Source organism: Aotus nancymaae, unplaced genomic scaffold, assembly GCF_030222135.1.
Source record: "Aotus nancymaae isolate 86718 unplaced genomic scaffold, 86718_ANA_hifiasm-v0.15.2.pri h1tg000016l, whole genome shotgun sequence".
NCBI lineage: Eukaryota > Metazoa > Chordata > Mammalia > Primates > Aotidae > Aotus > Aotus nancymaae.
The window spans coordinates 20,522,604-20,537,786 of NW_026988428.1; the positions used below are offsets into that span (position 1 = coordinate 20,522,604).

At 32.6% G+C, this 15,183-nt stretch overlaps 1 protein-coding gene across 1 annotated transcript in view; it reads right to left on the bottom strand.

Annotated features, from left to right (window-relative positions):
• Nucleotides 1–15,183, bottom strand: part of PTPRQ (protein tyrosine phosphatase receptor type Q) — a 214,004-nt gene that overhangs the window by 27,169 nt on the left and 171,652 nt on the right. Inside the window, exons 36-38 of the mRNA XM_064376936.1 lie at nt 4,754–4,780; nt 4,015–4,096; nt 863–953 (exon numbers count right to left, since the gene is read on the bottom strand). Of these exons, the coding sequence (XP_064233006.1) occupies nt 863–953; nt 4,015–4,096; nt 4,754–4,780 (200 nt within the window). The remainder of the gene's footprint in view (nt 1–862; nt 954–4,014; nt 4,097–4,753; nt 4,781–15,183) is intronic.

Consider the following 15,183-nt stretch of genomic DNA (forward strand, 5'->3'; position numbering starts at 1 on the left):
CATTTTAAAAGGCATAGAAAAAATATATATACACACAGGTGCATATTATCTTTAAAATTGGGAACATTTTAAAACTCTAGACTTTGAAACTGTTTCAGGACATCACAGTATCACATTTTAATTTCATAGTGTAAAATGCATTGAATCAGAATATTGATAATTGGGATATGTTCAAAAATATAATATTAAATATATACCTATTAGTAACAGAAAAATGTCATATTTTCCTTTCACATCACTGTTAATTCTTTAAGAAATAATGCTTTATTTTCTTATTGATTGAAAAATGTTGGGCAGTTTCAGTTCCCCCCCAAAAACTGGGCAATTTCAGTTCCCCTCCACAAAAAAAAAAAAAGAAAAATGAAGCTGTGTTTACTACAGTGAAGCACAATCCTGCTTCATTTGTAAAACTAATTCATGTAAGTGCACATTTACTCTGATCTTCAATGAATATTTTACAATGCATTTTTTTATGTTCCATAGGAAACACTGCTATGCTCTTAAGGGAAACTAATGCACAAAACTAAGTGTAAATTTTCTCTTTGCATTTGATGCTAGGTCTGTAGGAAGATGTTAAACAGGTTTGTTACTTGGGTTAAATTACAAAGCTAAGAAACTATTAGGTCTACAGTTTCTTGCACCTGCATAAATGAACTTGTGTGAACAAACTGAAAGCCATGTATACTAACTTTAAATAAATATGAACAATGTGAAAGAAATATAATTTGATAGTTGCTGCCAATAGAATACATTATAATAATTCAATTAATATAAAACATATTAAGGAAACAACAAAAAAAGTTAAAATGGTAGTCGTTTAAAAATACTTCCTAGCTAAACCAAAACCAACAAGTGCACATACATGGTTTTATGTTTGGGAAGCGGTTTTTTGCTCTATTCCAAGGCAGATCAGCATCAGTTGAAGAAAGATCCTGAAGAAATTTTGGTAATTCCTGTAAAATAAAGTCATTGCAAAGTTGACATTTAACAGAGGTAAACAAGAAATTTTACTAATTAAAAGAGAGTTATTTGTTCTAAACCTTAAAAAAAAATAAATTAAAAGCACCTATCGTAACTGTGGAAACAAGGTGAAGTTAACAGTAATGAGTTTACTTAAGCTTTCACCACAAATATCCTGAATAAAGTTGGTCAGTTGGGCTATTGGCCTTTCTGAGATAATTTCTTTGCACTTTGGGAAGGCTTAAGCTATGGCTATCATGTCAGTGACCATTTTCCATATGTTACGAATGTTTCATTGGGTACACACTAATGTTTAATATTTTAATGTCTACTTAGTAGGAAGAGGGATTTCAATGATTTATTTTTTGTTTTTTCTCCTCAGGCAGTGTGATTTCATGCCTATTAATTGGTACAACATTGGTCAGTTTGAGAAGATGCCAGAGGTCAATTCCTGTTCTCAGTAGGCATTGTTAAATCAATAATAGAATGCAAAGGTGTGATGAAGAATTATCAGATGCAGATGAAGTGTCAAGAAGATCTATTATTGACATTTGATGAAAAATTATGATATCATCCATCTCCCTTGCTCTTGGCAAAGCAAGCATCATTAAAAAGTCTGATATAAGACAATATGTTCATTATGTTGTTGAGCTTAAAATTTACATTTATAAAATTTACAGTTATCCATTTTAGAAATCTCAACTTACCAAATTCCATAAAAAGCACTAATGATGTGTGTTTTAACAATTTTTCAACACCAACATCAATTATTTCTTTTAATTGGATAAGTTTCCCTTCCTTATTTTTCCTCAAAAATAAAATCTGGACAATTGTTTACATGCGGGTATGTATTAAGGGACAGGAATGGTATAAAATCTGAATTCTGATGTGTTGGCACCAAAGGCTTAAAAAACAATTTTTTAACCCAATGAGGAGTCCTAGAACAGCTTCCTTGTGTCAAAGTTTTGGAAATACATAAAGAAGGGAGAAAAAAGGTGAGTTTAAATGGACTGAAAGAGCACTTATATTTTATAATTATTTCACATAAAAGTTTCCATTTTTAGACTTAAGCAGCTCTGGCTTTTTTAAGCAATGCTCAAACACCAGGTTGATTGGATGGTAATGGTATACTGGGCAGTCTTATGCTTATCAGGGTGCACAAGGCCACAGATCTCCCTATTTAGCTCTTTCTCCTGTTGTTTCCTCTCTTTTTAGTGGGACCACAGATGAGTTAGGCTGCTTTTGCATTCTTATCCTTTTCTTCCCTCTGGAACACATTTTTCCCTTTACCTTCTCATTGGATTTCTGCTCATCCTAAAGTTCATCTCAAAAGTCACCTTTTTTATGAAGTCTTTTCTGGCTGATATACAAACAGATTTTATCCTCAATCTTTATGCCTATCTTCATCATGATACAGTATATTTGCAATTTTTATCCACATTTGCAGTTCTTACCATAATACGAACTTCTTCATGGTAGAAATTTATCATCATAATAGCTAATACTTGTGCCAGCTACTGTTCTTAGTATTGCTTATATTCAATCATTTTATAGTCATAATTTAATAAAGCAGATATTATCATTTTACAAACAAAGATATTGAGGCACAGTGAGTTTAAGTAATTTTCCCAAAGTCACTTAGCTGGTAAGTGTTGAATTAATATATATCAATGTGCCAGATACAATACCTATCATATAGTAGGAACTTATGCATGTTTAAGCTGTCAGTGAATATGTCCTAAGTTAAAAGGTTTAGAACATAGTAATTTAATAATTTTCATTTAAAAATTCTCAATAAAGCATTAGAAAAAAATACAATTTTTAAAAAGTTCTTAAAACTATGGTCTTCAAAAAAGTTAAACTAGAAACTTTCTCATGTAGTATATGTGAAACTGTTTTTGCTAATAAAACTTTTTATCTACTTGGTCATGCATAATGTAATTATATTCGCTCTTATTCTAGTGAAATTACACTTTTGCTCCTGAAAAATTGAGAGTTCTTGCTGTCTAAATGCTAGGAAGAATTTTATGGCACCATCGATTTTGTTAAGTCCAGACCAATATTACTTAAGAAGCATAACCAAAAGGCTGCAGGAAATGCAATTAATCTTTTCTTATTTCTGTTATTATTCCCTAAGAGACTGAAATATTATAATTCTGAATTATTTAAACTGATTGTTTTATTCTTTGTTTCAGAAGTTCACACACTGGGAAGTTCATGGAAAAAAATAAAATAGAAATAATGTTTTTAGTGGCATTTAGAAATCTGTCTTTTTTAAAAAAATCGTCTAAGTTAGAAAAGATGCTTATAAATCTTAAAGTAGCTTGCAGATTTTATATCTACCTTATGTTTTTAAAAAATTTCAATTATATAGACATACAGAATGTTAAAAACAATAAAACTATTCCCAACTTTTAAGTAGATTTAAAGTGACAAATTCTTAATTTTATATATTTTCATTATATGATACAGCATTTATTCCATAGTAATATTTAAAAGGTCCCTATAAAACATGGACATTACTTATCTGTTTTTTTTCTTAATTTTTGGACAGTTCTAGAAATAATTTTTATTTATAGTTTCTGGAAGCATCGAGTTCTGGTCTCACATTCATCTATATCACACATGTAAACCAAGTAGGTAAATATAAAATGAAATAATTTAGTATCTAAATGTAAAATAATGACTTAAATATAAAACTACCTGTATAGTCTGACCTAAACCTTGATTACAAACAAAAACTAATGAATGCATCATTCTATATTTGCATCTACATCTGGATGAAAGAGCAAAGAAGAGACAAGGTCATGCTGCCAATACAGGGGAGGTCTGAAGAAGAGCACCTTTCCTGACACAGTAGGTGAATAATTCTGATCAGGTTGCACCAGAGGCTGCCCAGTGTAACATTACTATCAAAACAATCAACCTGGTAATTGGGTATTGATTATCAAGGCCAGAGTCCTTCATGGCCTTGCATGCTTAAAATGGACATGAAATGTGACACATGAAACGACTGGAGGTCTTGCAATGTTGTGACAACTGCTAGTAACATACCGAAAATTCTTCTTGAAACTTTAGGTTGTTGTTTGTGCAAAGCTCTTCAACGTGTTGCAGGAAGGATTTCTTGCTTATTGGCCTCCAAGTAAAGAAAGGTGTAAAATGGGGTCATGTTAGATTGTATTTGTTCGCTTTAACATTGGCACTGGCTTCACTGTTAACAAGTTAAAGAACAATGGACCTCTCAAAAACCACAAATAACACAGCCTTTTAAAGTCACTCTGTTTTATAAAGTTAACCTTTCCTCTTCAAGCTCACTTTCTTTGTATTCATGGTACAAAATTCCTTCAATATTTTAGTGACATTAAATGAAGGATTTAGCACTTTAATGAAGAAAGTTTTTCAAGTAAATGTAAGAGCATAAAGTTATCACTGAATCCTAAAGCACATAATACCTCTTTGTCAGACAGAAAACATTTTATACATTACAAGGTTTTAGAAGATATAAAATATTGCAGTGACCTCATTCTCATAATGACATGGTTTTTAAACCCCAAGGAGTTTAAATATCCCCGTATTACTTCCCAAGCTAAAATACAGACATGCAGGCTTCACCCCAGAGAGAGAGAAAGCATTTCTCCAGTTACCATGCAATTAGTCATGCTTTTATGATTTATATCCAGCTTGGAGGTTTTTCCAACAAACGTACAAAAAGTGAATCACACATTAAGGTTCTACTGAGTCAGTACATCTAACTTTAATATTCAAAAAGAAGAAAATATATTAACAAACTTACTTGATGGATTTCCTATAACTAAGTAACCTGCAATAGAGATTGTGTTAAATGCATTGTGAGTCAGAGTGGACGGCTAATTCTGAAAGAAGTGTAGATTAAAATCAGAAAATCATAATAAATAAACTATTTTAAATGTGCTATGCCTTTAATATGTGATCATTATTTTAAATTTCATTTAATTTTTTTGAAATTATACTATTTGGACTCAAACATGGCAAATAATTTAGCTTCTTCCTCCAGCCAAAAAGGTATTAATGTTATTATAAATGTCATTATAAATGCCTGAAAATGTTAGGCACTTAGGATACTACATTAAAAATAGGTCACTTTTTAATATATTGCATGGTATTTAGTAGTCTAAAAGAGTTAATGTGGATTTTAAAAATATTTCCTCTATCTATAGAAAGTGCTGAACCAGACAGAATGAATCCATGAAAATGCCTTAGTATTGTTTAATGAGTGAGTTTGGATAAATACACAAAAACAACAAATTGTAATTATTTCCATAGTTTAGACCTATTTTTTTGTGACAAATCATTGACCAAATTATTTATACTTTGAAGAAACAGAAATATTTTTTAACAACTAGATTACACAACACACACAAACTTAGAGATGAGTGTATCATTAATAACATTTATGTCATGCACAATGAATTAGCACTGCAAAAAACACAAAAGGCACAAAATATAATGAAGGGAAGTAAAGAACATATGACTTTTTCAAAGTTTTAAATTTAAAATAATATTAGGGATTTTACTATATTCTTTAACTGAAGAATTTTTATAAGCAGTTATGTCTTTTGAAGAATGAATAAAAGAAAATAATTGGATTGAAAAACATAGCATAATACATATAAAAATGGTCAAAAAGAGGTGTATTCGATGAAGGAAACATGAGTTAAAAGGAAGTATATTTCATTACAATACTGGAATTGTTGAAATACATGGGAGTGCTGAAGCAAGTATAACAAAGCAGAATGATAGAATTCTCAATTAATGATGAGTGCCCCCAAGCAGAAGGAGATATTGTATCTTCTAGCTTCTCAGGGTAAACATAAGGTGGTAGACTATCCCATTACCAAACAGGGCATCTAAGTGACAAAGTAGCAGTTGGTAACAAAGAGTCTTGGTGAATAAGCTTAAGAGTGCCTCACAATACCCTAGAGTGATTTAAAGAAAGCAAGAAAGAATTCCTGACTCTAGATGGATATGGAGATGGCCGAAAGGGCTACCAAATGAGAAGAATCCTTGATGTGGGGAAGGGAAAATAGAATGTCTGAATATTGGAGGCCCTGGAAATATCTCTGACATAGTGACAGATGCAGTGGGGACTGAAGCAACAATCAATCTTTGTTGAAAATAATTACCCCTCAGCAGAGACCAGCAAGAAAGAAAGACAACTATGGGCTACAACTGCACATACTATCTAGCTCACTTAAGATAACTTGTTGCCCAATGCTCCAATGCTATCTTTTTCTTCAGAAATAGGAAAGAATAGAGGGTTGTTTTTAGCAAATTCTGATTAACTGAACTTAAGATATAAATGACTGAGATGTTTTGATTAGCAAGATCTATTTTCCTGCTACCACATGGACATAGAAACTCTTCAGCTGTGTGGAGATAATTTTCATAACAACAGAAAATAATATTCCACTGTGATTCATAAAATTTAAGCACACTATATCTGATTTAGTGACAGGCTCGTGGTCCACCTATATAAGGACAATGAGACTGCCACCCTATAGTGGAGAGATTCCTTTTTCCTAGAGGATTAATTGAGCTGGTACTAAAAAAAAGTATTTCTACTGGGTTAACTAGAATCTAAAATAGATGTTAGTTAACTTCCATTCTTCAGTTCAGAGTTATGATTAATTGAATAAATATATATTTTTTGTTTTAAGTCCATGTCTTTTTAGTGAAAAACTTTACCAAAAGTTGCTTTTGTTTCACTATTCTTAATTCATTTTGCATTTAAAATCTCTCCCTAACTATATATATACATTTGCAGAAACACATCATTGCAAATTTATTAAGTGCTGTGAAACTCAGATTTTTAAAAGTTCGTACAGATACCATTGGTGCCTGACCCACATCGCCTAAGTACTCAGCAATCCCATGCAAGGAGATGGTTTACTACTACAAGCACCTGCCACTCTCCCCTGAGTGTCTCCTGCATGCAGGCTGGAAGCATTGGAGAGTCCCCAGAAACAGCCATCAACCAATGACTAACCAGAGTTGGTGAATAAATACCTCAGCTCCCTCACCCCTCAAAAGGGATAATAATGATATGTGTTTTGTGATGTCCACCTAACGATAGTTTTAAACCATAACTGGCTATATTGAGTTTGGGTGGATATTTGTGAATTCTTGCCTTATTTTAAATCTGATGCCAGTATTGATTTCGAATACCTGCTCCAACAATTACTAGTTATATTATCATGTACAAGACTTAATTTTTCTGTGCCTCAGTTTCCTAGTTTGGAAAATATATGTAAATTAAGTTCATATATGTAAAAAGATTTCAAGGTCTCTGGCTTTAGTAAGCAATACATAAGTATTGGTTACTATCATTAGTATTATAATTACTATTTCTAGTTTATTTTAACTCAAGCTGCTCCTATCCATACTGTTCTACAATTGATACTGATATAAGGAAGGGATTTTTTCCATTATTTCCAAAAGAATATTCTCTTTATTGTACTCAAAGATGGATAAACTATATTGTGCTAAAATATAGTGGTCATGAATATCTAGATTTTCAATCCAAGTCTGGATTTCTAGTTCTCAATTCAAGATTCCAAACAAATATCTAATACAATGACCATAATAATTCAGTTTTCATATAATTATGTAAAAAATTTCTAACCATGCCTACATTTCTGACATTATTCCTTGTAACTCCCCTTCATACATCCTATGTGCACTCCAGATATTCTCTAGATATCCCTCCCCCTCAATTTTATACCATTCCAGACATTTTTCCTACAATGGAAATTTTACTTATTCTGTAATACCTTATTCAAATGTTAACTATCCTATTAATCTTACTTGTTCTTCTAAAAAAACAATTTCCTTTCTCTGTAAAATCAAATTTCCAAGGACAAATCATCTTCTACGTTATACTATGACTATATAAGTCCCTGCAGTAAGGATACAAGCATTTGGGTTCATATATACTTGAGGGTTGGGGCAGGATTAACACTTGGCTTACTAGATGTCCCTCATAACATTATTCATAGTAAACATTAAATAAATCATGTTAAATATAAAATTGTGGGTGAATTCAGATTAAGATACACAGAAAGCAAAATATGAATATTCTGGTTTTATTGTGAGAGAATATCTGAATTGAATACATTTTCCCACTAAATTATTAAGAAACTGAGAATTCTCAAGAGATCCTAACTCAAAGTTTTAAATATATATGATCAATAGATTCATCAACAAAAAGCATATGAGTCTAAGCAAAAGCCATATTAGATCACCTAACATTATAAATTAACAGGTGCACTTTGTTAGGAAGTTCAATAAATGAACAATAAAATTGCTCTTGTCTACTCAAGTAATTGATAAATAGGCACACACTTTAAGAAAAAGAAGTGGAATCTGTTTTGGTTTTATTTCCTTCTGTATCACTCTTCTTTATCTAAACCTAATCACTTTGTAGAATCTGTTCTTCACATTTATGTTTATATAACATAAGAAATAAGGCTTCTAGTGGTCCAGTTTTTATGTAATTTCTAGTCTGTACTTACATCACAATCATTTGTGAGTTGAAATCTTGAAATACCTAATCAGGAATGCTCAAATTGAGAAGACATTTTGAGATAAATTACCTATTTCAAATAAAAATTAGATACTTCCTTCTTCATTGTTGTCTGTAGCATACTTATCATTGCTTTGGTTCTTAGCCTCATGTTGTATAGGTGTATTTATCCCTTAGGTATTGGCTGCATTCTAAATTGTATTTTTCTTTGAGGTTTTAAACTTTAATGTTTATATAGAACAAAATATGAATTTGAATAATTTATACAGAGAATTAGAAAAGAAAATGGGACATACTATAAGGAAAATGCACTAATTTATTACTGATTAGGTATAATTAAATTCCTAATGAGAAAAACTGTTTGGTTAAATTAGCATCAAAATCTCACAGAAATTGATGTGCATGAAAATCAGTAATGTATTTCAGTAGTGCTAGTTTCAAATGAAGTGATCCACGGAGCTACTCAAACAAACTCAAATAAAAAATCTTCTATTAACATTTTTAAAACTTTTTAAAAAACTGTTAAATGGAAAACATTTTTAGACTGGTAAGATATTCTCATTCACTTATGAGAGTGAAGGTTACTGTCAGACTATATTCAGTTCATTGCTGGATAAGTCAATTTGGGAACTGTCCAGATTTCAATAAGATAACTGACTAATTTCCAACAGAAAGGGTTAAACACTTTTTATTACATGAATCTTAACTGTCTTAAATCCTACATATTTTGGTTGAAAAGGGTCTTATTTCACGTCTGGACTCATTCCTTTAAAGCCTATCAAAAACTTAAATTCCACTCAGATTACTCTTGATGGATCTAGAAAGGAAGCATTTATTTATGTTGGCAGTGGTGATTGAAGACCATATTGTCACAGAGACTCAGCTTTCCCTCAAGGTCAATTAGTTGAAATCTACAGGGAATTAAAATACAGTCCTAATAGAGAGCCACAGATGATAGCCTATAGCTGAGCAGCTTCAACCAGCACTACCAGTGGCATGGAACAAACTGAGAACCTTTTTTTTTCTACTTAACCAGTGATGTTAGGTTAAAAATAAAAAAATCTCAAATTTGTTGATTGATGTAAAAATATGTATTTGTTTCCCATAGCATGTACTTGCTACTTAGATTAAATTTGTGAAGAATCTAGCTCTCTGGTAGATTAAATTTTTGAAGAATCTAGCTCTCTGGTAAAATATTAATATTTCCAAGTTTTGCATGATACTGTGAGTTTTTAGTTTATGTATTTCATCAAGTCACTGATGAATCATAAATTACTTCTACATCTACAATTATCTATCGATTATCCAAAGCATCTCCTTTAATGCTTTTAAAGATGCCTTAATTTTTGTTATTTCCTATTATTTTTCTTTATTTTGGGTTTGAAAGTCTTCTTCTTTCACATCCTTCTTTATTCTTTTACCAAATCGTTGATGTTTATGTGGTACCCAATATAAATTCAATATAAATTTAAAATATCCTAATCCATGGTTGGTACTATACAACTGATTCTAAAACTTTATAATTTTGTAAGAGAAACATGCCATTTGAACAAGTGAGTAATAGAATTTTTTTTTTTCTTGAGACGGAGTCTTGCTCTTGTTGCCCAGGCGGGAGTGCAATGGTACAATCTTGGCTCACTGCAAAATCTCTGCCTCCCAGGTTCAAGTGATTCTCTCGCCCCACCTGAGTAGCTGGGATTACAGGCACCTGCCACTATGTCCGACTAATTTTTGTATTTTCAGTAGAGACGGGGTTTCTCCATGTTGGCCTGGCTGGTCTGAAACTCCTGACCTCAGGGGATCCACCCACCTTGGCCTCCTGAAGTGCTGGGATTACAGGCATGAGACACTGCACCTGGCCATATAATACTTTTTAAATCAGGAAAAAAATAGTAAATGAAATGTATTACTTTCTCAACATGTCTCCTCATATGTGTAGGACAAATCGGTTTAAAAGGAGCATTAAATTTGAAAGATAGCTCTTTGGAGGCAATGTCTCTTCCCTTCTGGTCACACTATTCTCAGTGTCTAAAACAGTGCCTAGCACTTGAGTGATACCCAATTGTTATTTATTTTTATTTACAAGATGAAATGACCTTTTAGATGAGAAGTGAATGCAACATTCTTCCTGATGTCAAAGAGCTGAGAAGTGGAGTTTTCCTTATTGCTAAGCCTCTCCACATTAGCACATTTGAAGAAAAGTTCTTGCCAGAAGTCTTCTTTTGTCAACCATGTATTCTAAATGAAAACCATGGAATTGTTTAGCTACATCAGGGCAACGAGGTAGAAGTTGTAGATAGGGAGGAGAAAGAGACTGATCAAAGCTGTGTGAAGAGATGAATGGGGCTCTCAGCAAGGATTCAATGAATAGGAGACCGAAGACATTACACCAGTTGAAAAGAAGGCCTTACTGCCTATTAGCCAGGGTGGCAGGCAGGTAATAACATTTCTCTGTTAGATGTTAGAAGCAACCTCAGAAAACTAGATTTGGAACAAGACAGATACACTTTAAACGGTATGATGTATGTAGAGGTGTTCTATAAAGTTTCTGACTAAAGCAAATGATTAAGTTTAGCTCTGTCAGGGTAAAGGCTCTGACTGAGCAGGGTACTATTCACTGATTATAGGAAAGAAAATTGGTGTTAGAGTGAGGGTTCTGCAAAAATGAAGGCATTTTTTCTCTGAGATATTAATGGCATAAAGCAAGAAAGCGAAAGAAAGCAGGAAAGGAAGGAAGGAAAGGAGGAAGGAAGGAAGGAGGGAGAGAGGAGAGGGAGGCAAAGAGGAAGGCAGGGAGGAAGGAGAAAGAGAGAGAAAGAGAGAGAAGAAGAAGAAATAGGTAAAGGATATTTTATGAAGATGAAGAAAGATATTCAGCAGAGTTGCTCGACCAAATTGCCTCTAAGTCTGGAATGGCCAGGGTTTAACTTTGAGTGCTGGTTGAAAATGGATATTTTATGTGTAATGTGATCAATTAAATCTTTAGTTTAACGGTGTCTTACTTAGACAAATGTTTGAATCCCATCAAGCAGGTCCTCTGAAGGAAATGTATTTTCATAAAAGTATCTTAATTCTGTCAATGGGAACTTGATAACTAGTTAATCTGAAGTTAAAACGAGGTTACTTATATTCCCAAATGCTAAATGTGATTAGAGTAGAAATAGAATGGGCTTCCTCTATTTTAATAATGCTGAGTACTATTCATGGTTGACTAGAATATGAGGAGCCTTGGCCCGATTCAGCCTTATAGCTCATGAAGACAGACTCTTCTTTAGTAAAGTGTGTGATTTTGAAATCAAATGCCTTTTTAATTCTCTGCCTCCATTCATATTCCTTCATTCACATTCTTTGCATGAAGAGATTTATTATGTTTGGGGCACTCAATCAGTTACTGGGGTCCCTGCTAGTGCTGATATTCTGCTATGGTACTCTCAGAATGTATCCAAAAATGTTTGTGCCAGGATACAGATGGCATTTCTGAGTATCAAGGGAGTGCCTGAAAGAATGCACAGTTGGCTCCCAACTGGACAGTGCAGAAATAAAGTTTCCATGAAATATACCATTCTTTGTATGCACCAGAGAGTCAGAGAACAAGAAATGTCATTGTTTTGGTTCTTACAGGTTAACCACCTACAGTTGCAGAAAAGAGCTTATATGAAATGTAAATATAGTCTCCACCCTCCAGATGTAAAACTCAGCTCTTGTGTCATGTTAATAACAGAACAAGAAGTCTGTACAGGAATCTAGGTGAAAACTTAATTTGCTATCAATCCTACACAGCATGGGAACACAGCAAATTCTCAGGACATGCGCATTATGAGTCAATGTGCATTTTGATAAGATTAACTTTACCATTATCAACAGCATGCAATATTATAAAGGACACATTGTCAGTAGAAAGTATAGCTTTTTGGGGTAGCTTTGGAAAAATAGCACATTAAACAACAAGATGTTCAATATTGTGTATTTTAAAATATAGAGCACACCACCTGACAAGATTAAAATAATCACAGCAGAGTTCTGCATTACCACAGTAACTTACTGGATGACAAAAATCTCCTTGCGTCTAAAGAAAAATGAAGAATATCTGGAAGTAAAGATTCATTATTTGTTTAGTATACAAACACACTGAATTAGTTTTGATTTGTTATCACAAGAACATGAGCATTAAGTATCTCCAACTTCATTTTACGTGTAGAATGTGTATTCTGGATTTACAAATTTTTGCCATTGTTTGCAAAGATGGCTTAAGTTTAGAACAGAAGTAAAATTAGTGACCAGGATTTATCAAAACTTAAAACACTTAAAATGTAAACTATTAGAATTGCATATATCAGTCAAATATTATGAATTCTTATTAAAGCCAAAATAAAAATTGTACTACTGAAAGTTTTCCAGTTCCTGCAAGTTTGAGTCAACACTAAAATGCTATCACTTCTTTGCTTCATATTATGAGACAACAAAGAAATTCAGAGTTACCTCTTTCCTTAGACTCATTTTCAACATAGAAAATGCTGCTGAGAAAGAATTCCATGGGTCTTTTTCTATTTAAGAAAGTTTACATTGATCTTCTCTAGTATGCTTTTCACACACACACACACACACACACACACACACACACACACACACACATCTTGATACCTCAGAGACAGACCTGGGCTAGCTTGTAGTTCTCCTAATTAGGTGTATGACCTTAGACATTTACTTAAGCCTGTCCTACCATCATTTTTTTAAAATCCATCTGTAAAATGGGGATAGGAGAACCTACCACTAATGGTTGAAAGAGTTAAGTGAAATCACTACATGCAGAGTTTAACATATAGTAGTTGCTCATAAACACTAGCCATTATTTTGTTAGCAAACTCTATATTTTAAAGTAGACTGAGATAGTATTCAATTTTACAAATATAAATCACAATAATAACAATACCAAAGGTATTCTGGTTTACAGTTTACAAAGTACATACGTAGAATTTTCTTTTAAGCAGTAGGTTTTCTGAAGACATAACCATATATTTAACAACAATTTAACATGTATACTTCTAAAGTTATTGAAGAAAGAAAATTATTGAAGAAAGTTTCTCTTAAAATAGAAATTGTTCCAACTCACTAGATTTTTTGCTTTATTTTGTTGTGAATTTTAATTCTATTTGTGATTATTGGATTGGGCTTTGAGGCTTAAAATAATGTGCCATTACATTCACTCAACTAAAATAGTCAGGGTAATCAGTATGAAAAGGTGTGTAAAATTTTTGAAAAATAATTGATGTCTAGATGAAACTGAGCTTCTGTCAAGTAAGAATATTAGTGATGTTGATTAATGTTGTTTTACTATTCTTTTATGATTTAGTCTACATAGGAGACAAAACTTCCATGACTTAAATGTGGAAAGAAGGTAGTAAAAAAAAATGCTTATTTAGCAAACAGCATCTTTAGCTTATGAAAATTCTGTTAGGTTATTTAATTATAAGTGATGTAACTCTCATGGGAAGGTAATTGTTTTACAGTTAAACTAGTTAAAGACAATCCACAAGGTGAGTCAGTCTCAGTGATCTTAAAGATACAAGTCTGTCTTACCTATGCGTATCTATGCCTGCTGATCTTGCCAATAAGAGCTTGAAACCTTTCTAACTTCAGTAGGCTACCTGGTGGTATTTTGCAGGAGCCATCACAAAATGTTGTTCTGTATGTTTATTAAATAACAAAACCCAAGGATCATTTCCTAATTTGGTAAGTGTGAAACAGATAAGCCCAAAATATTAAATATTCTTTCAAAGAAATATAGTTTTTGTTATCTAAACTTAAACATAAAATGTAAATAATTTTGTGAATTATAATTATAATATAATTATAATTCCAATTGAGAATTTAAAACATTAATTTAGTATATCCCTGAATGTTTTCATGGAATTAAAGAGTAATACATCTTTATTTGACTTCTGCTTTCATTTGGGAAGAAACAGAGAGAAGGCATTTTCAAAAGTTTTGTGAAACAAAGTGGAACATAATTAAATAACGAGAGTTTACAAATAACAAAAATTACACAATGGGCTTTAAAAATGTAAATATACAGGCAGAGAGCATAAAATAGCTAAATAGTATCTGAAATATGAAACCACAAATCTTCAAGAGGACTTAGCACCAAGCACCATGTTTGTTTTTTGTTTTACTTTTGCCTACTAGGTAACTTCCTAAAATTAATATTTTAATCATTGATTATTATTTAATTGATTAATTTAATTATTAATATATTAATTATTGATTAATTATCTGCCAAGTTGGAATAAACAGGACATGCCTAAGAATCAAGTAGAGAAAGCATAGAGAGCATATGTTAGCTGGGTAGTTGTTTGTTTGTTTTTTAACATGGAGTTTTGCTCTTCCTGCCCAGACTGGAGTGCAATGGTGTGATCTTGGCTCACTGCAACCTCCAACCTCCTGGGTTCAAGTGATTCTCCTGCCTCATCCTCCTGAGTAGCTGGGATTATAGGCATGCGCCACCACACCTGGATAGTTTTTGTATTTTTAATAGAGATGGGGTTTCACCATGTTGGCCAGGCTGGACTTGAACTCCTAACCTCAGGTAATTCACCCACCTAGGCCTCCAAAAGTGCTGGGATTACAGGCATGAGCCATCACACCTGGCCTATTAGCTCGGTAGA